The sequence below is a fragment of the Thamnophis elegans genome, chromosome 1 (assembly GCF_009769535.1).
Source record: "Thamnophis elegans isolate rThaEle1 chromosome 1, rThaEle1.pri, whole genome shotgun sequence".
Classification (NCBI taxonomy): Eukaryota; Metazoa; Chordata; class Lepidosauria; order Squamata; family Colubridae; genus Thamnophis; species Thamnophis elegans.
The window spans coordinates 114,854,563-114,878,482 of NC_045541.1; the positions used below are offsets into that span (position 1 = coordinate 114,854,563).

General features: G+C 36.9%; 1 protein-coding gene and 1 long non-coding RNA gene across 4 annotated transcripts in view; one reads left to right on the plus strand and one right to left on the minus strand.

Annotated features, from left to right (window-relative positions):
• RBM25 (RNA binding motif protein 25) overlaps window positions 1–23,920 on the plus strand; it is a 41,518-nt gene that overhangs the window by 14,809 nt on the left and 2,789 nt on the right. For 2 of the 3 annotated variants that reach the window (XM_032228516.1, XM_032228524.1), the window contains 10 exons: window positions 1,349–1,402; window positions 1,664–1,747; window positions 5,476–5,750; window positions 7,352–7,550; window positions 7,950–8,039; window positions 10,179–10,252; window positions 18,554–18,704; window positions 19,992–20,316; window positions 20,563–20,837; window positions 21,685–21,783. In XM_032228516.1, the coding sequence (XP_032084407.1) occupies window positions 1,349–1,402; window positions 1,664–1,747; window positions 5,476–5,750; window positions 7,352–7,550; window positions 7,950–8,039; window positions 10,179–10,252; window positions 18,554–18,704; window positions 19,992–20,316; window positions 20,563–20,837; window positions 21,685–21,783 (1,626 nt within the window). The remainder of the gene's footprint in view (window positions 1–1,348; window positions 1,403–1,663; window positions 1,748–5,475; window positions 5,751–7,351; window positions 7,551–7,949; window positions 8,040–10,178; window positions 10,253–18,553; window positions 18,705–19,991; window positions 20,317–20,562; window positions 20,838–21,684; window positions 21,784–23,920) is intronic. The other variant, XM_032228532.1, reaches the window with a different exon arrangement.
• Window positions 13,376–18,547, minus strand: LOC116516146. Its single transcript, XR_004256312.1, has 3 exons — window positions 17,641–18,547; window positions 16,826–16,909; window positions 13,376–13,893 (listed from the first exon to the last, which is right to left on the minus strand). It is a non-coding gene; the product is annotated as an uncharacterized LOC116516146 (long non-coding RNA).

Consider the following 23,920-nt stretch of genomic DNA (forward strand, 5'->3'; position numbering starts at 1 on the left):
TGATTATGTTTGTGCACATAAGTGAGAAGCTGTTTGTTATTCTTGGGGAAAAGCTATGCTGTTATAAAATTGTTTGTTATTATTTGGCAATTAAGCCATTTGTCTTCCAGATTTTTTAAGTGTTAACATATGGCATGGAATGCCATATTCCACCTTCTGTGGAAAAACCTAGTTATAATTGGACTAAAAATAAAATTCACTCTGGGAGAAAATACTTTGCAAATATGTGCATGCTCGACTTTAACTGAGTCACAACTAGAGTTAACTGATGGGATTTGGCTTGAGTTTGCAGCCCTCCTGCTAAGTTTAATTTTCTTTTACCACTATTGGATTTGAAAATCAGTACCAAAAAACAATCAGAGTTGTTACACATTTCCTTTTGCTTTCCTCTTATGTTTAACCTCCAATTAATCTGAGTAAGCCTTGTGCTGAAGTTTTTGTTTATCTAAATTCCTTAAAGATGCTCATTCTCCTAAATTTCATCCATATGGTGGATTATCTTCTGAATATACAGCAACTCTTATAATGGTACTGAAAAAGATAAGTGTTAATAAAATCACTTCTTGTTTCCCACTTTACATTAATTGAATATTGAATTTCCTAATGTTTAGATTAGGATTATTTCAAATTGCACATTGCTTATGTAGTTGAACTTTAAGTGTGCTCTGTTCTTTTCACCTGTTGAGAAGATGGAAGTACATCCTTCTCCCTTAGCAAGTGGAACTGAAGCTCTGTATATGTTGTGGGAGAAAAGATTGAAGTGTGTGCCATGTAAAGTTGGGTTAGAGGCACTTTTGTCTCCTTTGTTGAATGCTTATGGTCAAATTTGGTTCCCTTGCCCGTTCTGTGGTTGAAAAGATGAGATGAGGGATAATGTGGGAGAAAAATGTGAGTGTGGGGAAACAAATGGCAAATCAAATCTGACTCTTGATTTCAGATGTGGGGAACCTCGCTAATTTGCAGTAACTTGGGAACCCCCTTGAGATCATTAAATTTTGCGAATTAGCGAGTAAAGTACAAAATCAAGTTTAAAATTTCAAAAGGCACTGGCCACTTGTAAACAAGCATAGTTTAGCTTGCAAGATTTCTTTAGTTTGAAAATACTAAAATTGTATCCTACAATTTTAAATGGAGAAGTACTGGGTGAGGTGGCACCCAATAAACCTTTGCTGAAAAGTAGTTCAGTAAAAGGAGAATTAGCGAGGTTCTTTGTAATTTTGCTGAGTCAGACCAAAATTCACAGCAATACAATATTGCTTGTTCTACCAACATACAGAACATTGTTTTTTTTCCAGAGTAGTGTGCAATCTATTTTTTTTAAAAAAAATCTCCGTGGATTTTTCCGCAGATTTTCCGCAGATTTCCAGTGGCCCCACTGATACCTTATCCACTCATCACCAAGGTTCGTTTACATCGTAGGCTTTGACAATGACTTTATTTACTGCTAGTTACCAGATTTGTGACTCGTGTCCATCTAATTTTTTTTCATTCATTTAACATCAGACTGTGAGGTTTGGTACTGCAGAAGCCCTTTATTTATCTCTTACAAGACTGGTACAAAACATCTAACCTTCAGGTTTTCTTTTGGTTCTCCCATTCCTTTGTGCATGGGTTTTAATATTTTATTTCTTGTTCTGTCCCCCACCTCTTTTTTCCTTTACAGGAGGATATAAATGCTATAGAAATGGAAGAAGATAAAAGGGACCTGATATCACGAGAGATTAGTAAATTCAGAGATACACACAAGGTAATATACTTTTTTTGCAGTTTATGCAAAATTAGGTTATTGTAAAACCCAGTTTCGATTCCCTCACCCTTTAGAAAATTTGCAAGGACATTACATGTCATTTGTTCATCTTTATAGCAGGAATAATGTGTATCTAATCATTCTCACTGCAGTGGTCTAATATTTTAGTTAGTTTTCTCATATTACTTACTGCATTGCAATCTTCTCTCTTAATACAAATACATTTTTAAAAAAATTATCTTTCTACTCTGTTTTAAAATTAACCCAAAATGGCTAAAATAACACATAAGACCAAATAACTAAATTGGGCTGCCCTTGGAAACACATTTTGATTCCCATAATAGTCAGGTAATCGTAAAACATAATTCATACTCGCGTTATTACTAAGCCCTATTGCTTAGTTTAAATTTAAGATTAAATTTAGTAGCTGAATTGAGAATGGGGGTGAAATAAATTAGGTATTATTTATCAGACTTTACCAAAATTTAGATGCATGGAAGAACTGTAAATTCCCATAAAGCTAATCTATTCATTGACCCCCACCATTATGATAGAGATCATATGGTGACTAATGCAAGATGAAAAACACAGCTTGGAAAGTAACATGGAATAGGATGTAAGTATGAGCTTCTGTTTTTTTATTATTTATGGATGCCCCCTCAGAAAAATATGCAAAGGGGTAACTGGCTTGGAAATGTGTTTGCACAGCAAATTCTACCTCAGGATTCCCACCTACAGAAGTTTCTGATACTGTGAATTTATTAATGTGTTCTGGTTGAGGGTGGTGCAAGGGTGGAGAAGTGCAAGCTATGCATGCAGTGTATATCTTGATGTTTAGCTTTCATGGAATAATAACTGTGCATAAAGGCTGGATTACTCCATGCCAGCAAATATGTTCACTCCTGACATGAGAATTCTGTTTGCTAATAACATTGAACGGCGGTATTAAGGTACAAAACGGTAATGTACATTCTGGTAACAGGTCATGCTTATTTGCATTTCTAACTTTTAAGTACAAAATAGTTATATGTTGTTGGCAGTGCACAATATTCCAATATTACTTGGGAATGAGAACCTGAGGATAAATATTCCGAAGATGTGTGAAACTGGTCATAACGAAATATGGTTTTATTTCCAAGCCCCAACAAGTAACTAAAAGGCAATTAAATGATGTGGTTCAAAAACAAAAGCAAAATATGCTTCCTGTTTCAGAAGCAATTGGGCATATTTATTGCCTGTGATCTATCTTATTGGAAAATATTTTTAATTTATTTTTTAAAATAGATGAAATTAATTCTAATATAAAATGGCCATTTTATATATTGGGTGGGATGATTAAAAAGGGGCTGGCTAGCGAGCACAGTGAACCTTTGCATGTTTTTTGGTTAGAGTTTACAAAATAATAATCAGACTGTTAGGGTGTCAGCATTGCAGGGGGCGTCCATTTACAGCACAGATGAGTCTGAAGAGAACTTAAGGTAAGATTTTATTATTGTTCTGTCTATACTCTTTGCTCATTACTTCAGCATATCTTTAATTCTTTCTCCATTTCATTTTTACCTCTTTATTTATTTTTTGTTTACATGGAAGCAGCCTATTCAAATTTGTATGGAAATAACTCTTGATTTACTATTTGGCATCTTAAAGGCCGACATTTAAAATTGCTCTTTTTCTTAAGAGCATCTTAAGTTCAGATAAATTTTGATGATTATTTTTATTACAACCAGCAGCATAACCAATAGCATTTTATTGGAACAACTAAAATAATCTAAAATATTGGAACAGCTAAAAATAAAGTAAGTATTGCCCATTCCAGTATCTAAACTTTTCTGTAAAAGTATACAAAATTGGAGGTAAGTTCTGTGATACAGCATATATAAATATGCCTTAATTGATGAAATTATATGAGAGCACTTCATTTAGACATTAGATTGTAATGTTCCCACATGTTGTGCACTTTCATCTTTCCCTCCTTACAATGGCTGTTTTCTATCATTCTAAATATCCTTTCCTTTGTGAGTTCAATGTATCTAACACCATTGTGCCAGCATTTTATGTTTAATACTATTTAGCATCATGGTTAGATATATTGATCTCTTGTTTCTTAGTTATATTACTATGATCTTGTTTGGGTTCTCTGGTCCATGAGTGTGCCCCAGAACACTATCTGACAGGTAAGATTGTTTTTCAAATTGTTTTAAATTATTTGTTGAAAGAGAGAAATATGTGCACATTTTGTTGTCCTAATTTATATGGTATTTTGCTGATGGTAAAATTGATGCCAAAAGGAATGAATTTGCTCTTTCCATTATTTAAAATGCATCAGTTACACATAGGGTGTGATCCTTCCTTATACTAGTGCTGGGTCCTTGTACAGAGGGCTCTCCAGAAGAAATAACAAAGTTCATCAATTACTCTGAGTCAGGCCATTCCTCAGAATGGAAAATTTATATGTTCCTCTTACCTTCCCATCCATTTTCTTCAGTTATTCAGAGAATACAAATTGAATATTTCCTTTACCAAGTGTTGAAGGCAGGCTGGATGGAGATGTGAGAGGTATATGCAAGCCTTCCCTTCTGAAAATAGCTTGTACATTAAATGTGTGTACCAAGGAGAGAACAAGTGGGAAAATGATACTGTTATGTTCTATGGCACTGGTGTCAAACTCGCACTGTCACATTGCCATCATGTGGCTTTTCACGATGTTTCCCCCATTCATGGAGCTGGGGTGGGCATGGCCTGTGTGTGATGCATCATGCCCACAGGCTGCCAGTTTGACATCCCTGCTCTATGGCATCCCTCTAGGAACAACACGTGCACAAGGAAGAATCATTCCCATAAGGTTCTGGCATCCATCAGGCTGATAATTGGCTTATGCTTTTTTTTTTTTTTTGGTTTACTTGTGAACCATGTACTTGCTCTTCCTCCCAGAAATATAGCTTGTAGGCAAGGTTAATCCAGTGTTGGCGGTCCATGTCCTAGCACAGCATCTGTAAGTTAACCCACACCAATTGCTTCCAAGGATGGATTTATCTATTAATGAGATTTAATTTTTCTGTTGTCTTCATGGGTGTTTTAGAAGCAGTGTTGACTTTTTCAATAAAGAAATGTACTTTTATAAAAATTCAGTAACATACAATCTTTTAATCTTGTTGTGATTTCCAACCTTTTCCTTCCTGCAGACCCTTTGAATGAGAATCATATCAGTGATTTTTTTAAACACAGTACAAGTATTGTGATTGTAAAGATGTTTGAAACCATACAGTCATATACTCCACTATGAAATTAGAAAATGCTTTATTCTCCAAGTTTAGAGAGAATAAACTTAATTTACCTAGGTGTGATATAATCAGATATTAAGCTTCCTTTAATATCACTAAATCATCTATGTGAATTGGATGAATTTTGCTACATAAAAATGTAATCATGTTTAGGGTCAAAGTATTTTTCATTCTCTGAACTATTATAGGCAATGCATTCATGTAATAATCAGTACGGAGGAGACAAGCATTGCTTTTCTATTCAAGGTTGGAGATTGCTGGCCTGCTAGGTAAATAACTTGCACGAAATCTATCTTATGAATGCAAAACTTGTTTTCATCCATATGAATTGAAAGCAAACTATATAAGTGTTTGATCTTGATATTCTTGTTACCAGATTTTAGAATTGTGGGGTGGGGCTTCCGAATCTAGCTACAAACTAACTTGGAAAATCCTTTTGGTTTCTAGAAATTGGAGGAGGAAAAAGGCAAAAAAGAGAAAGAAAGACAAGAAATTGAAAAAGAACGGCGTGAAAGAGAGAGGGAACGCGAACGTGAAAGAGAAAGAAGGGAGCGTGAAAGAGAGAGAGAGAGGGAGCGTGAACGAGAAAAGGAGAAGGAACGGGAGCGGGAACGGGATAGAGATCGGGATCGCACTAAAGACAGAGACCGGGACAGGGAAAGAGATCGAGACAGAGACCGTGAAAGAAGCTCAGACCGGAATAAAGATCGGAGCAGATCTAGGTAAATTTTGTGATATAATAATGACTTAATAATTTGGTAATGTTTCTTTTTTTAAGGCAAATATTCTAAATGTATACAGTAAATGGCATAATTTTACTGTTTTTAACACCATAAGCTATCCAGAGTCATCCAGATTTCTATACACTTTTATTGTTCCAAGATTATTTTCCCAATGTCTACCTTTTTGTTGAAAATGGACAAGAAATAATGGAGATGCTGGTCAATCCCTGATTTCTTTAAAGGGGAGAATGGATGGGGAATCCTACCACTGTGTAGGGAAAGACCCTTGTCTGATCCTGACACAGGGGGAAAAAATCTGTTCTTTTAAAATAAATATTCTTTATCATGATTTATCATTCTTTGTACCTTGGGTATTGACATGGGAATGGGGCAGAATGTAAGAGTCAGAAAGATATATTTTGTTATCAAACAGAATGCAAATTAAAGAGTGAAATCACAACAGAAAACATTCACTTCAAAAGAAAGATATCAGGTATAGGGTTGCGATCTCTCATCATCTAAACTTTTCTTTCCAATGAAATGGAGGATCTGCTACTATTTCCCTTTCAAGGTTTTCCAGATTTCCATAACATAATAGTCAAATATGAAGTGGATATGCAAGACAGAATCAAAGTAGCTGGAAATGTACAAATGTACAGATATGGACTAGATGTTCTTCTCAGCTCAATCTAGGGAACTATGCATTCAAAGATATCCTATTTTCCAAAAATAGTGTGGGTGTACAAAACATAATTTGATTCAGTTAACTTACATTTTACACTTAATTAAAATATAGCTAATTGGGTTATTGTCTGTTATGTATTTAATACATTTCTACTCCTGTCATATTAAAAATTACTTTAACAGCTCTTTGTAGGCTTCAACTTAGAGCTTTAGGTTCTGGATCTTTGTTGTAAAGCATAGTTTACAAACTCTAGTAGTTGGGTTCACATAGTTCCACTCTGTAGCTTCTTTAGATTATAAATTAATTTATGGCTTTACTGTTCCAATCCGCATTGCTTCCCATGATCTGTTTATGTTGACAGTTCACAGCTATTTCCTCCTAAATTTCCTGAATTTTTCTTCTTCTAATTTTTCTGATGATCTGTTCCTAGTAGTCTAACATGTCTCTCATCTGTGTCCCTCTTTGATTCAATTTTCTTTCCAATTCACAGTTGATTGGTGACACAATTTGGGAACTTCCTCTTAATTGGTTTTTAGCCTGGCCACTTCATTTATCTCTAAGCCCATGCAGAGACAAATGTCCAATGTGCTGGTTGACTGGAATATTCAATGACTGAAGCCCCCAAACCTATACCTGAGAGAATGTAAAACTGTTCAGCTAGTATATCTCTCCTCAACAGTTTTCTCACTTGAACCTCTGATTTAACCTAAATATTTCCATGCAAATACTAACTCTAAAAAGTGAAATTGTTACAGTTTGAGTGATCCTGTGGTATGTATGGGTTTAATAGATGTTTCTTATTGTTTACAGGACTCTCTAAGTCATTAAATATGATATTTAGTGCTACTTTGGTGGGGTTTTGGGTTAAACTATTTAATCAGGCCCAAATATTCTTTTGTTGCTGTGTTTTCCACAGAGAGAAAAGCAGAGACAGAGAGAGAGAACGGGAAAGAGAACGGGAGAGGGAACGGGAGAGAGAGCGGGAGAGGGAAAGAGAACGGGAGCGGGAACGAGAAAAGGACAAGAAAAGAGATAGAGAAGAAGATGAAGAAGATGCTTACGAACGGCGCAAACTGGAAAGGAAACTACGGGAAAAGGAAGCAGCTTATCAAGAGGTATTTAAAAGAGTTGCTGAAAGGTTCCTAATTCAAATGGGAGGAGGGGTTGCAGACTATACCATATCTCATGATGTTTTCCAGGGTAATGCTCCTTTTCAGTGAAGAAACTCCACTTATGAATGAGGTCTAAGATAAATATTGGATATTTATATTCAGACCTATATTTTAGATATCATCAAATATCATTTCCCTTGAATGAATCTCTGCATATGCTGTCAATATTCTTGTAACAATTTGTACATTCTTTTTCTGCTGGAATACAAAGCTGAGGCTGATATATAATTATTTGGTTTAAATTAATTATGGATGATTTTGCTGTTTCCAAAATGAAATATGGAGCTATTTTTTCAATTCCTGGGTGAACGGTGAAATAATGAAAAAGTTTTGTGATTTCAGCGTCTTAAAAACTGGGAAATCAGAGAACGGAAGAAAGCTAGAGAATATGAAAAAGAAGCTGAGAGGGAAGAAGAAAGAAGGCGGGAGATGGTAAGAGATTTATTACATTGCCAGTGTTCTTATTAGATATTAAAACACAGAAATTCTTGTCTGGATATGAAAATATTATAGTGAATGTTTTATTTGTCTAAGGCAGCAATATAAATAAATTTGGAGTTTTCAGTATACATGGAATTGAAAGCTTTACTTGAGCATCAGTATGTGCATATATTTATCTAGGTTTTACGATATGAGCTTTGGAAAAGGCTCACAAATATCATTCTATTTAAAATTGTGGTCAATTTTAGGACCTTTTATACTTTAGGACATGTAGAGTATTTCCCATTGCTTTATAGGAAACAAACAAATCTTCCCTAGTACACTTAAATTGACCCTTTCCAGGGAACAACTTTCTAGAGAACAAAAGAATGAGCATCATTTTAGTTTCCACCCGAATATTACTTTAATCTATTTTTTCCCAACATAATGCTCTCTAGATATGCTGGATAAAAGTTCCCATTAAATGTAGCCAGAATAATCATTGCCTATAGAGGCTGGTTATAATCCAGCTATTGTGTTACCCAGATGAAGAATGCCATGCCGAGGAAGGCAGTTAATCCCTTTGTCATCTTTTGCAGTGACTGCATATAATCTGATTATTCCAAGAAAGATTTTCTATATGATCAGTTTAAGATTGAAAGTATTACCTAAATAGCTTCCACTTGCATATTTTCCTCATGCTTGCTGTCCCTTATGGTTAATTTAAAACTTAAGGTGTTCTGTAGACTCCTTCTTACTATGTTGTATCTTTGACTTTATCCTAAGAAAAATGTGTAGTGTTCCTCTTTATTTTTAGTAGGCATCTAAACTAATATTTCTTTCTAAATAACATGTTAAAGATGAAAGCATTAATTTTTTGGCCTATAATCTACGAAAATAATTTATGTAACCATAAATCTGGTAATGTGAGACTATAGATGTAGACAGTGAATTTTTGTGGAATTTAACATTTTGATCGACAAAAAAGTATTTTTTTATTTTTAGAACCAATTTGGTTTAGTCATTAGGGCATCAGAGTGGCAACTGGGAGAGTGTGTTCAAGTTCCACGTTAGCCATGAAAACCAGCTGAGTGATCTTGGGCCAGTCACTCTCAGCCAAACTCATCTCTCGGTGTTTTTGTTATGAGGAAAATAGGAGGAGGAAGGTGTGTTGAATATATTTACACCTTGAGTTATTTGTAAAAATAATAAGGTCTGGATACAAATAAATAAATTCTAAGCACACTTAATAGAAAGAAAGTCACATTTGAATTATTTGATGTTTCTAAATAAGCATGCCTAACATTGCACTTTAACATTTAAAAGCTTTCCTCTTAGTTGAACAGGTAATTAGTAGCATAACTACATTTATCTGCATATCATTACCATAATTTGCATTATCAAAATAAAGCAGATTGTTCAGTGGATTAAGAAAACTAATTTTCAGGCAAAAGGGGAGGGGGGCAAATTGCAGAAAGGAGATTCACATGATTATTAAGGATTACAATGAACTTAAGCCTTTACTTAATCAAAATGGAAAAATGGAAGTTAAGATTATCAGATTACAATTGCTCTTATATTAATCAGTTTGTTTTGTTATAGTTTCTCCCATAGTTTTGGAGAAAACTACTTACATACTTTTTATTTAAAAAAGGAAGTTCTTCAGGAAATACAGCTAGCCATCAAAATATTTTTGTCTTGATTTTTGAAGATTAAGATTTGGATGGTTAAAGAAATATGGTAGTAAACATAGGTGTGCTCCTAGATATTTTGTATAGCAGCAAATGTAGATTGCTTAAATGGCTTAAAGTATTTGGGATTATATTTAATATCCTTTTAGATTCTTTTCCCCAAAATGGGAAGGTTTTAAAAACAGAGGATTCTAAAAGTCAATGGTATGATGGAACCTTGATTTACCAGAATGTAATGCAAAGGACTTTTCCGTACAGTAAATTTATATCACATACATAATGATATTATTCAAATGTGTAAATCTCCACAATATCCTGCTTTCTAACTCAGTAGCCTTTCCTCTCTGATGGACTCTGTCTTTGAATTTGTCCATCAAAAGGTGAATTCATTGTGTGTGCATCAATAACTAGAAATAAACAGGCTCTAAGGAAATAATGTACCGGTATTTACTTTTCATAGGCAAAAGAAGCTAAACGTCTGAAAGAATTTCTAGAAGATTATGATGATGACCGGGATGATCCCAAATATTACAGGTAAGTTAATGAGGACTATCATTAATTTTTATTGGTAAATCAAGAGACCTAATGGTGAACTGTTCCTGAAATTCTGTAGGTTTTGCTGTTCCATTTGAAAATGGATATATCTATTATTTAATAATTACATTTATAACATAATCTTTAAATGTGTTTGTTTCTCTTGCTGCTGTTTAGCCTTTTTTAAAAGGTACAATTGTTTAATTTGCTGTCACTGATTTTAGTGTAAGCAATTGAAGCTGGAATTTTAGTTGTAAATTGTTGTAGTTGTAAGTCAAGGACCATGGGACCAAATTTGATTTTATGATAGTTTTTACAATGGTCATCAAGTGACTCACTGCAGTCATTAATGTGACGGGGGGGGGGGAATCGTAACTTTGGGAATGTTTTTTTAAGTTCACTGTAACTTCAACTGGTCATAAGTCAAGGACTACCTGTAGAGAGAAATAATTCCTTCAAAAGTACAGGTAAAGGTAGATCTTGACTTATTCATTCAAAGATTCTTGAAAGTTATGATAGAGCTGAAATTCTGGTTATGATTAGTTCTTGGAGTTACACATCCCTGCACTCCCATGGTCATTGTAATCTGGGCACTTGGCAACTGGCTCACACATCAGATTGGTTGCACACCCTACAGTCATGTGATTGCCATTTGCCACTTTCCCTGCTGGCTTGCCTATAAAGTCAAGGGGATGCCCAAAAGAAAGGTTGCAAGTTATTGAGGTAAGTTTCCGCCAACTGTACAGTCTCCCCCGGTTCATGCCACACTGGCCTCAGGCATCCTGTGCACCCTTGAGTCTCACACCTCTCTTGTGCACCATCCTTGGCCTTGGCTGTATCACCCCTACGCTTCGTACCCAAGCCTTGCCACTCTCACATATCCCTCATACCTTTCCCGATTCACGATTGTCCACCCTAATGGACCCTTGACAGATAATCTTCATGCACTTCTTCATGTCTTCTCTCAAACAATAGTAGCTATTTACCTGCCTGCCAGCCTGCTTACAAGCCACATGAAATTTGCAACCTCCTGCTAGCTTCCCCACTGAGTAGACTGGGAAGCTGGCAGAAAGTTGCCAACTTTCTTATCCAACTTATGATTGAATTTAGTTAATAACAAAAACCAATCACATTGATTTGTGATGGAAGTTCCAATCCCAACTATTACTCTTAGTCTTCAAGTTATGAACATTTATTTAGCAACCATTTGAAGTTATGGTAGTACTGAACAAATGGAAACGTGCTTGTCTTTTTGGCTGATCCTGCTGCCCTGCCCTTGCTAGCCCTGCCACCCTCCACTCACTGACCCAATTGGCCTTGCTGACCCCAGTTAAGGTTCACAGTCATCTTTCGGTGACTGCTGCTATGGCGTACCCAGACTAGCCCTTTGCTAGCCAACAGCAGGGCCTTCTTCCTGAGAACATATTTGTCCCTTGTCTTTTTGAAAGCCTTCTGCCTCAGCCACAGCAGAAAGAAAAGAGTGAAAGGCTCTTTTCACCACAGGGTGGTGAGGATGACAGGGCCAACGAGCACAAGGCAGTTATGCTGACAGAAACCATATAGCTTAGCAACAGAAATTCCAGTCCTGCTTTGTTGTGGTGATGAAGAAAAGACACACAGGCAGGAAGAAGGTTATGAAGGCACTCTCAATATCTTGTGAGAGCTCTCCTTTTATTGTCATAAAAACAGTTTACGTGACAGAAACTGGCAGAAGCTAATTGATCAAAGTTCACTTATGCTGATTGGATTAGCTAGACAAAAATCCAAGGTATGTTTGAGTAAGTTAATAGACAACCAGATGTTGTTGCGAGCGATGGAATGTGCCTATGTGCCAGATGTTGTCTCATCTTTGTTAAGGAAGGATCAGGTTAATGATAATTGTGCTGAGTTGCATTACTCAGGCTTTACGCTAATTAAGGAAGGATTATTGTGTTGATATTTGCATTCTCAACGTGGTTTGCCAGCCATTGAGAAAGGCAATCATCTCCACATGTCCTCCTTTTTAATTTTATTCTTTATTTTTTAATAATTTGTATGCATACATAATTTCAGATCTGGAGGGCCCGAATTCTTGGACGAAACACCATCAACAAACTAGGCAAACATTGCACGCAGCAGCAGCAGCAAATTAAAGCAATGATAACTAAAATAACAATGAGCACTATTTGTCGCACCCATCCAAAATCTGGGAGCCAAGACCATAATCACTCCCATGGGGATTGCGGGATATTGGAACCAATTGGATTATCCACAATCATGTTTTCCATGTGTTCAATGGTGGCTGAAATATTTGCTTTATAATCAGTAATATGTATACAACAATGTGAATGGATTAAAGCACATACACCACCCTTGGCTGCTAAAATAACATCTAAAACATAACGATTTTGGAATAGCAATATAGCAATAGCAGTAGACTTATATACCGCTTCATAGGCCTTTCAGGCCTCTCTAAGCGGTTTACAGAGAGTCAGCATATTGCCCCCAACAATCTGGGTCCTCATTTTACCCACCTCGGAAGGATGGAAGGCTGAGTCAACCCTGAGCCGGTGAGATTTGAACCGCTGACCTGCTGATCTAGCAGTAGCCTGCAGTGCTGCATTTAACCACTGCGCCACCTTGGCTCTTAAATGCTACCATCTCTAATTTGTGACATTTCTTTATTTATCAATGTTAAGGATTTGATGGTAGCATTAAAGCAGTAGTCCAATTTGCTAAAATATGTAAATCTCTATAATTCATCATAACTCCTAAAGGAGGAATAATACCCCTTGCTAGCATGGTATCAGTATCTGACTATTGATCTTATCAAATTACATAAAGAGAGACTTCCAGTGGCCACACTTGTTGGACACCCTCCACTCACAACCCCTGGACACCCAGTTAATTGGTATGTGCATGTATAAGAGGTAAAGTTATGAAGATGTTCCATTTTAGTGACATTCAGAAAGGAATTAGGTCTCTCAATAGTGGTGTTAAGAACAAATGTCGTGTTACAATAGGGATACTTTCCAACATCAACAGATGCCTTCCTAGATGAATTTCCAACAATATGCGGCTACTTCTTGAATCCTGATACCAATAGTTAAAATAGAATAATCAACATTGTCTTTTTGTAGCATTCCAAGGATGTTGTTTCCATCCAGTTTCATTGAAAGGAATAGCATGTATTAAAGGTCCTCCTTTCGCTTGTGGGGGAACGTGCATGCAGATCCATCAATCTGTCCTGTTTAATAATCAAGAGATATTTTGCACATCCCATTTATAAGAATTTTGTTCCCAAAGTCCTTGCTCTGGAATTCCATCTTGGAAAGTCACTGTAGCCTTTCCAGGAGGAAAGATACACATAAAAAGAATACACATAATGATAGTTATAGAATTAGCATTTAAACAAGCAAATGCTGCTACTAAAAAGTTCTCTGGTGTCTGTGGCATGTCCTTATCCTGTAACAATTTTGTAGACTGTGCAGAGAGAGCCTTAATTTGTCCCTAGGTCACTTGATGTCTGTGACAAAGTGTTCGGTCCCGATCCTGCTGAGGGTTCTGCAGGCTGAGTGAGAAGTCCAGGATCAGGTTTTCAGTCCTTGGTGCCACGCCATCCTTCCACGGTTTCACACACCAAGCAGGGATCCGCACCAGACCTGTAGGAGCAAGCACAGCAGCATATCCTCGGCCCCATGTCAATAGAGGAACGGGTCCATGCCATTCGGGATTAGGCAATAATCTATACATGACCTGTGGCTGGGGATGACTCATTCTACTTCCAAAATGATTATCTACTGCAGTTGATAAATTTTTTATGATATTAAGATGATTCAGAGTAAACAGAACTTTATTCAACCATTCCTGTTTACCAGGGTGGAAGACCTATGGGAATCCCTCCTGTTTGTTTATATTTATCCAAAGCAATTTTAATGTAAAATTTGCCCGCTCCACTATGTCCTGTCCTGTAGAATTATAAGTATGCCAAAAAGATGTTCAATTTGCCATTTGACACAAAAATCAGCAAAGGAGTGGCTACAATATGCAGGACCATTGTCTGTTTTTAACGTAGAAGGTAGGCCCATGACAGCAAATGTTCGAATACAATGATTAACAACATGTTTAGTGGCTTCCCCTTTCTGAGGAGTAGCCCAAATAAAATGAGAAAAGGTATCAATGGTTGCATGAAGATAAATGAAGTACTTTGGGTCCATGCTCTGAAATATATTTGGATCTAACTTTTGTGTCAGTTCTCTGCTTTTAGTAAAATATGAGTTAAGTTCAGATTCCATTCAGATGGAAGCAAATCCTCATGAAGTAGGTTAAACAGTACAAATGCAAACAATATCTTTCAAAATCATTGCTTTTTATATAGGTTTACTTTAACATCTTAAACCTCAAAACTTTATCAGAAATAACAAAATCAAAATTATATTCAGAGCAAAAAAGAAAATATAAGAAAACCAAAACAATGAAAGGCAAAGCAACATGAGCAGTTCACCCATTAGCCCCTCCTTTCTCAGACAGAAGGGTAAAAAGAGAAAAAAATTGTTAAAGGGAGCAGAAAAGCTGCACTTCCCCTCCCTTTCCTGTTACTCGCTCTTTAAAGAAAAATAAATCCTTGAGTTAACAACCAGCTTAAAGTGGAGACTAGCTCAGGGTTTAATGATTCATTGACAAAGGGGTATGGTAGGAAGCTGCAGGCAGCTATTCTGTCTTTTGAAACATGTTTCTTTTCACATCCAGAGAAATATCCTGCCTTTTCAATATTTCCTAGGATAGTTCATTTTCTACCATGAAGGTCTAGCAATCAGAGCACAATTTCTGGAAAGAAATTTACAGTATCCAATTTTCCATGCCAATTAATATCAAATATCTCTTCTGTGAGCTTCCAGACAGGTTTCAAGCAAGCAGAAATCCCAAAATTCTTCACAGCCATGATTTCCCTTTAAATTACAGGCTGCCCATTTTGAAGGGATGGTTCTTGAACCTGCTCTAGCTCTTATTTTAGTGAAGCCAAATTGAATTTAGCTAATGTGCAATCCAGGCTTAGTTTTTTCTTTTTAAATTACACACAGTGAGGCCGGGACTCCAACTCATGAGACGACCAGTGCAACATAATTCTGAATGGGGTCTCTCTCTCTCTCTCCCTCTCTCTCTCAACAAAATAATTTTCTCCGTTTCTTTAAGCAAAAGGGAATCACAGTACATTCACACCAACTTTTACCATCAACATGCTCACATTTGCACTGCAATCAGACTACTTGTGTAAATTAATTTCACACACAAAAATCCCATTTCATTCTTTCTTCATGCAAAGCAGTTATTACAATTATTTCAGGGAGCTGTACATAAGCCAGTGAGCTCCATTTTATATTATTAAGGGATATCAACTTCCCTCCAAGTCTGGAGATGATTACACACACACATACATGCACACATACCATGGAACAACACTTTCAGGCCTGGGGGCGGTTCTGTCCCTTTAAATCTTCAAATTTCTTTCCTTGGAAAACATGTGGCTCATTCTCCAAGCAGTGGGGAAACTCAGAGAGCAGCTTAAATCCTAACTATGCTCCCGTTCCCCACAGCTTCAAGCCCAAGATGAGAAGCTTATTTATTCTGATAGCTGGTTAAACATATCATAATCAATTCAACGCCATTCAATTATTAATAATGAAGGCTTATGCTTGCTTCATTGTCGTATTTCCTGAGCTAATACCGCTATAGGTGGTTGGTTGGAATGGTAATCATTATCAAAGGAATATTTTCCTGGCATTTTTCCACCCAGACCAATTTCAATGTTTCATTCATTTTTGTGAAGACCGCTTTTTGAGTTTGGGTAAGTGTTATCAATTCAAATGAATCTTTTTTATTTTTTAATGCATCAAATAAAGGACTAAGAATGCTAGTAGGAAGGCCTACATATGGTTGCAACCAATTAATTGAACCCAAAAGTTGCTGTAATCGAACGTAGGAGACTTTATCCCCTATCTTCGATTGAGGAATTTGTGGGTGTGAATATGTCTGTAATAACTTGTGACCTAAATAAATAAATGATTCTTGTAGCGATCCAGCAACTAAAATATCATCCATATAATAATATACCAAAGCCAATGGATAATGCTTACAAAAATCTGAATCAAAAAAGAGTAAGTAAATGTATAAATCAACCAACAAAATAACTTTGGAGATTTTGATTTTAGCTTCGACCCTTGATGGAATTTGGAAGTAGCATTCTCCTTTGCTAATCTCATCAACAACTTCATCTGAGCCTCAGAACTATCTATTTGTTGTTTTAAAGCATCCTGCAATCTGTTAACAAAACCAAGATACGATTCAGTAACCTTTTGCCTGATATTACAGAAATACTGAGGCTTGCCATAAACCAGCACTGACTCTTCCTGAAGAGGAGTAGGTGGGGGGAGGAAAGCAGCAGGCACAAAGAAAACAAGACTTTTCCTGACTAGCAGTACAATCAAACTTTTCCTGCAAAGCAAGGCAAAGAAGGATAGAAGAAAAGTAATCCTTTAAACCAATTACTTCATGACCTTGTGGAATCAATTTAGGTGGACAAACAAAAAAACGTACCTTCTTTCTTCCCCTCCTCTTTTCCTAATTGTTCCTCCGTGGGGAACCGTGGAGAAGCAGAAGAATTAACCTCTCTGTGAGGAGCTGAAAGTTCAATTAAAGATGATTTTAGGGGAAGAATTTTTACTTGATCATAATCAGGTGAAGGCTCAGTGGTCAACTGATGTCCTGCCAAAACTTTAGAGCCAATTTTTTCTTTTTTTAAGGCAGCTGCGATCAGTAAGGGATTCCACTGATAGTGAGCCTGCCCTTGTGGATTGACTGTGTGACAGGAAAAGCTTGGAGACCCTCTGCCAGTTCTATCCCAGTGAGAGTTCCTTTTTTCTGTTCTTCCTGAAATCCTGCTCTGACTGCACTAACTGACTCTTGCGAAAGAGTGATAGATAAGAGAGCAGTAGGGGAGCTAAGCTCCACTGGCTTTAGCATAGCTTCTGCCGGGAGAGTCAGCTGCATATATGATGGAGGGGGAGCAGACCCCTCCTCAGGAAGCAAAGAGAGAAATGGTGAGGGTGCCTTGAATCTATGGGTCCTCAAAACCTCAATTGCTTCCTTACATTTTTGCCACAGCAACAAATGTTGTATTGTTGCTCATGGTGGAGAATACAAATCTATGCCAATTTTTATCCAGTCATGTAAATCTAAACTTCCTGTTTCTGGATACCATGGGCACTGACAACCTATTTCATTTACTAACTGCTCTTAATCACTTAAATTAATTCCTGCTGTTCCATTATTTATAAGTACTTTCTGTAGCTCTTGTGCATAAACTTTCTGCTGAGCTGACAGTTCACCCACCCACCCACCCCCATACTCACGAATTTTTGAGAGTGAAGTTCGATGAGGTGCACCTGGGCTCGTCCGGCTGAATGAGTGCAGGGGGTATCACGTCGGGGTCACCAGATGTTGTAGTGATGAAGAAAAGATACACAGGCAGGAAACAGGTTATGAAGGCACTCTCAACATCTTGTGAGAGCTCTCCTTTTATTGTCATAAAAACAGTGACAGAAACTGGCAGAAGCTAATTGATCAAAATTCACTTATGCTGATTGGATTACCTAGACAAAAATCCAAGCTATGTTTGAGTAAGTTAATAGACAACCAGATGTTGCAAGTGATGGAATGTGCCTATGTGCCAGATGTTGTCTCATCTTTGTTAAGGATCAGGTTAATGATAATTGTGCTGAGTTGCATTACTCAGGCTTTACACTAATTAAGGAAGGATTATTGTGTTGATATTTGCATTCTCAACGGGGTTTGCCACCCATTGAGAAAGGCAATCATCTCCACGATTGCCATCATTATTCGAGGACTACCTGTAGAAATTAAAAATGAAAATTCATAATGAAAGATTCAGCATCAATGTCTTCACAGCTATACACTGCCTTCAAAATCTAAGATGGTTAAATAACTTGCTGTCTCCCCAAAGTTCCACTTGGGAAATTTTCTGCTTCATCACTATATGGCAGCCATCGGATTCATATTTTGCACTAAGCCAACATTTGACTACATTAGGTGAAATAAAATGCAATTGATTGGTAAACTAACATAAACTATATAAACCAGGGCACAGAATGCTCAAAGAAATAGACTTTTTGGCCTGATCAAACAGAGCAATCTTAATCCAGATTCTGAATAAAGTTGGATTCATTCTTTGTTTAACAAATATTAATGGAGAAGCTTGGGATTGGGTGACTTTGTAAATCAAAATGAATGTGCTGTTTATTTCAGGGGAAGTGCTCTGCAGAAGCGATTGCGAGACAGGGAAAAGGAAATGGAAGCAGATGAACGGGATCGAAAGAGAGAAAAGGAAGAATTAGAAGAAATCAGACAACGTCTTCTTGCAGAAGGACATCCAGATCCAGATGCAGAATTACAAAGGGTAAGAAAGTTTTTTGAATTAAGAATACATATTATGATTCCATATATTTGTAGACAATAGTATGTCAGTACACTGCATATATACTTCATGCTTGTCGGGATGCAGAAAATGCTATGTTGGTTTTTAAAGTGCTCTATAGTGCTCCATTCAAGCTGACCCTCCTCCCCATCCTCTCAGCAGAGCAGAGATATTGCCGGGGAAGAGATTTCAAGAGAGTAAGCCATTTGCTCTTGTACCCATCAATAGCAATGTGATTGCACTGGCAGCAGGAAAGGGTCAAACAAAGGAGAGATTGTCTGTAAAAATGAAATGTTTTGTTCTTCTTCCTCAAGGAAAAAACAATTGCCTTTTGAAAAAGCACCTTTGAGACAACTATGGCTTGGATAACTGAAAATCTCTGTAGACAGTTAACAGGCAAACAAAAGCTGAAAGAGTGAAACTGAGTAGTCTCTTTCCACCCATAACGCATAGTCACAGTCATGTGATTTTCCACTTAGCGACTTCTTAGCAGTAGAGTTGCCAGTCTCAACTAGGATTAAATGAGGGCTACCTGTCTCAGAAATTCTGAGATCTTTCTGAACCTATTCTCTGTATATTTCTGCCAAGTCTGCATCCCTTTCCTGGTGTGGTGTCTGTGTGTGTGTGCACGCGCACACACGCGTGCGCCTTATCCTTCTCATTTAATTGTAAGCTACTATTTTGCAATATTGTGTAATATAGTAATAGTAATATTACAGTACCTCTCTCTGAAGGAGATATGTGGTTTAGAAATAGGAAATATAAATAAAGAAAAACAAAACATTGCAATAATGTAACATTGAGATTTCTTACCATAACTTGATTAGCTTGATTTCTGTTTCATTTCATACATTGAGGCGCTACAACATTTCCAATCCTTGATTTTATTTCTAGATTTGCCTTTCAGTTTCTAGTAATTAATTTGACATTCTTTTTTGGTGGAGAAGTTGCCTTAGCAAAGGACTTGCAAGTGTGGTCCATGTCCTCTGCATCTGTGGTGGGAAGGAGCATATACTTGAATCACTGCTATACTGATTACCTGTCTTGGCTTGAGATAATTTTCTTTGAAGGGTGGCACTGACTTTCACCCTTTTGTTAATGATGATGATGATGATGATGATGATGGCAACCGAGAAGATAGAGAAATCATGGTGCTGATGTTAACAGATTTGCTTCTTCTTTTCCATTATAACTGGTAAATGAAAAGGCCTTTTCCACAGTCTTCCTGTTGCTTTTTTAAAATCATTCTCTTGCGTTTACCTTCTATAGATGGAACAAGAAGCTGAAAGACGTCGGCAGCCACAAACCAAACAGGAACCAGAATCTGAGGAGGAGGAGGAGGAAAAGCAAGAAAAGGAGGAGAAGCGGGAAGAACCTGAAGAAGAGGAGGAGGAGCCAGAACAAAAACCCTGCCTTAAGCCAACACTGCGACCCATCAGTTCAGCTCCATCTGTTTCATCAGCAAGTGGCAACGCAACTCCCAATACTCCTGGGGACGAATCTCCCTGTGGCATCATCATCCCACATGAAAACTCTCCTGATCAGCAGCAGCCAGAAGAATACCGGGCAAAAATAGCACTGAGTCTCAAATTGGGTAAGTTTTTTGGTTTTGCAGCTTGGCATCTTCCTAAAACTGGGAAGAAAACGGAAAAATATAAAGCTTCACTTAAGTGTTGTGGTAACTGGCTTCTTCACGAATTCTGCTTCTCTCCTTTGTAGAAAAAAAATTATCCATGTCCTTTTGTTTTTAATTATGCCATCTTTACCTTGATTCTGACAAAATCTTGAGTGGAATTTGTATTATGTGAGAGATAAAATATTTTCCTTTATGTTACTATAGGTGCCTGCAACAGTCCCAACCAGCCTAATGCTGTGAAAAGAAAAAAACTCACCGTTGACAGTGTCTTCAATAAATTTGAAGATGAAGACAGTGATGACATGCCCCGAAAAAGGAAACTGGTGCCTCTAGATTATGGCGATGAAGACAAAGGTTCCTCCAAAGGCAGCGTAAACACTGAAGAGAAGCGCAAACACATTAAGAGTTTGATTGAGAAAATTCCTACAGCCAAACCAGAACTATTTGCTTATCCTCTTGACTGGTCTATTGTGGATTCAGTGAGTATTTTGACCAACATCTCCCTCCCCATGAATATAATATTCAAAGAGCTCATTCCAACAGTTTATCTTCTCTCATGTGGGCCAGTATCCCTCAAACATCTGATGTCACCAAAGGAAAGCCATACTCTGTTTCCTGAGTACAGGGTATAAAATGAGGGGTCCTCTCTGAGCTTATCTGTTTTCTTGCAGACGTTTCATTACCCAAACTAGGTAATATCTTCAGTGCACATGATGTTACCTAGAAATGATATGAATCATAGTAAATATAATCTTAACGAATCTTGATCCGTTACACCAAGATGCAGTAAATCAGGGTTCCACAATATACAAACAGGGAAGCACGGTCAACAGTTGGATACCCCCTGATGACTTGATATTTGTGTGGATCTGTAAAATACATCTTTTTTTTTCTATGTGAGTCACTGACTCATTTTTAGTGGCATATAATACATTTAATAAATAAAATTTAAAAGTATAACAGTATAAAAAAGAGAAAAATACTAAGTGGCCTGAAAATAGACATAAACAAACAAAAAAATCCATCCAGCCAACGGGCTCCATCCTCAATCTTTCTCAAGCCTGGGAGAATGATTAGGTTTTAAGTAGTTTCCTGGATATTACCAGAGTAAGAGTCATTCAGATCTCTGAGGGACCATTTCAGAGGGCAGACACCTTTGAGAGGGGAGGGGATACATTTTAATTTAAAGTTTAAAGATTGCATTCCTGTTTGAACATCTTATTCCATTTAAAAGTCTACAAGTGTATGTATGACTCTCAAAAAAGGATAAATTAATTTGTAGTGGTACAGAAAAATATATTTTTAAAACTTCTGTGTTTATTCCAGACATTAATGGAAAGGCGAATTAGACCATGGATCAACAAGAAAATAATAGAATATATTGGTGAAGAAGAAGCTACATTAGTTGATTTTGTTTGCTCAAAGGTAAGCTTACTTTTCTATACATGTAAAGTTGTTTGTTTCTGTATATGAGCCTTCTGTGTACAGAATGGCTGTTCTCAGTTAATCTGTGCCTGAATTAAAGCATGCCTGTTTTGGGTTAATCAAAATGGAGCTCTGCAGGCAGAAGAGGAAAGGGGGAATAAAACAAAGAGCAATTGTGATGGCAGGAGTGGGAAGAGAGGAAAGGACAAGACTGGTACTGAGCACAGCCTCCCTTTAGCAGCTTCCAGGATAGTCTGTTTGGCCAGCTTACCTAGCACAGGGCGTGTTTCAGAATGTATTTTCCAATGTTGGCTGCACTATACATCTGAAAGCTGACATTTGAATGAAATCTCCAAATATTTATCAGTAATAATACTTAAAATAATGCAAATACCATAACAAATGGTAAAAAATAGCTTAACAAACAAACAAATTATCCAGAAGAGTTGTGAGAGTGTCCTTTTACTGAAGGTGGTCAGATAGATGCTAGACAGTCTATTGTGGATACTTTAATTTGGATTCCTGCATTGAGTGAAGGATGGACTCTTGTGATCTGAAAACCTACGTTTGCATTTACTGTTTGCAAAAAATTGGATCTTGGTAGCAATTGAAAAGTTCACTGCAAAAAAATAAGAAGAGTTCTGTAAATACAAGAAAGTATGTCTTCTGCAGTGCACAAAAGATATTAGTATTCAAACATGTAAATGCTCAGCCTAGTTGTTTTAGGTATGGTAATGCATATTTAAAATTACTTAGTATTTGTATCAAATGACACTGAGGCCACTGAGGTTCACGAGTACTAATAATAAATAGCATAGCAAGAATTTAAATTATGGATCCATTGAGCCTGTTTGTTCCAATGTAGGAAGTGAAAGTCAAGAATATCTTGGGTCCATCGTGGTGGTTTACCTTTATTGAGAATTGCTGTGCACTAAAAAATATTCTAAGAAGCTTTTTGTAGCAGTAGTTGTTAACTTGGAGCCTTATAGGTGTATTTAAGGTCAAATCTGAAAGTATGACTAGAGTGACTGGAGATGACGAGAGTTGTCATCCAATATATTTGGAAGGCATCAGATTGTGAGTGGCTGTTCTAGAGTAGGATTTCAGCTTGGCGTGTAGACCAAGTCTGCTGAATTTTATTGTTTTGAAGTAAATGGAGAGTATATTCTGGAGTATGGCCAAAGGCTCTGGCAAGATCAGATTGGTGGTCCAGTGTTCTATGCTGCAGTAGCAACTTCTCAAAAGAGATGTGTGTGTATTGCACACTAATTTTACTCTATTCATCATGTTTGGATTTTGTTTACCTGAAAGCTGAAACACCACAAATGGTTCAGCAGAACATGTTCTGATTAGAAACAAAGCAGTATCTCTATTTTGTACACATCTCTGGTATGAACAGTGGTGTTTAAAAGTTCGTGAATCCATTTGAATTTTCAGTATTTCTAAAGAATGTAATCTAAACTGTGACCTGTTGTTCACATAAGTCTTAAAGGAGAACCCAATTAAATAAATGAGTAAAAAATGCAATATGTTCATTTATTTATTGAAGAAAATAATCCAAAGCTACATATTTATGTGTGGCAAAATTATGTGAATCTTTGGTTTCAGTAATTGGTGTGCCTTTTAGTTGCAATAACAGCAACTAAATAGTTTTGATAACCATTAATCTATCCTGTACTTCAATTTGAGGGAATTTTAGCCTATTTCTATTTACAGAACAGCTTCAATCCAAGGATATCAGCTTTTTTCCATGAACCGGCCATTTCAGATCTATCCACACAATTTATATAGGTTTACGGTCAAGCCTTTGACTTGGCCATTCAAAACCATTAACTGTCTTCTGAACACTTTTCATTGAAGCCAAATAGTTGTATTTTTATCTCATCCATCCATGGAACATTCTTCTAATAGCTATGTGGTCTTTTACAAACTGTAGACAAGCAGCAATGTTCCTTTAAGGAGTAATGGCTTTCTCCTTGCAATCCTGCCATAAACACTCAAATTCACCAAGGCAAGTGAGGCCTTTAGTTCTTTTGTTGTAATCCTGCAGTTCTTTGAGACTTCCTAAAGTATAACATGTCTTGCTCTTGGCAGGTGTAGCACTCATCCATTTTTACATGATTTGCCTGCAGTGGAT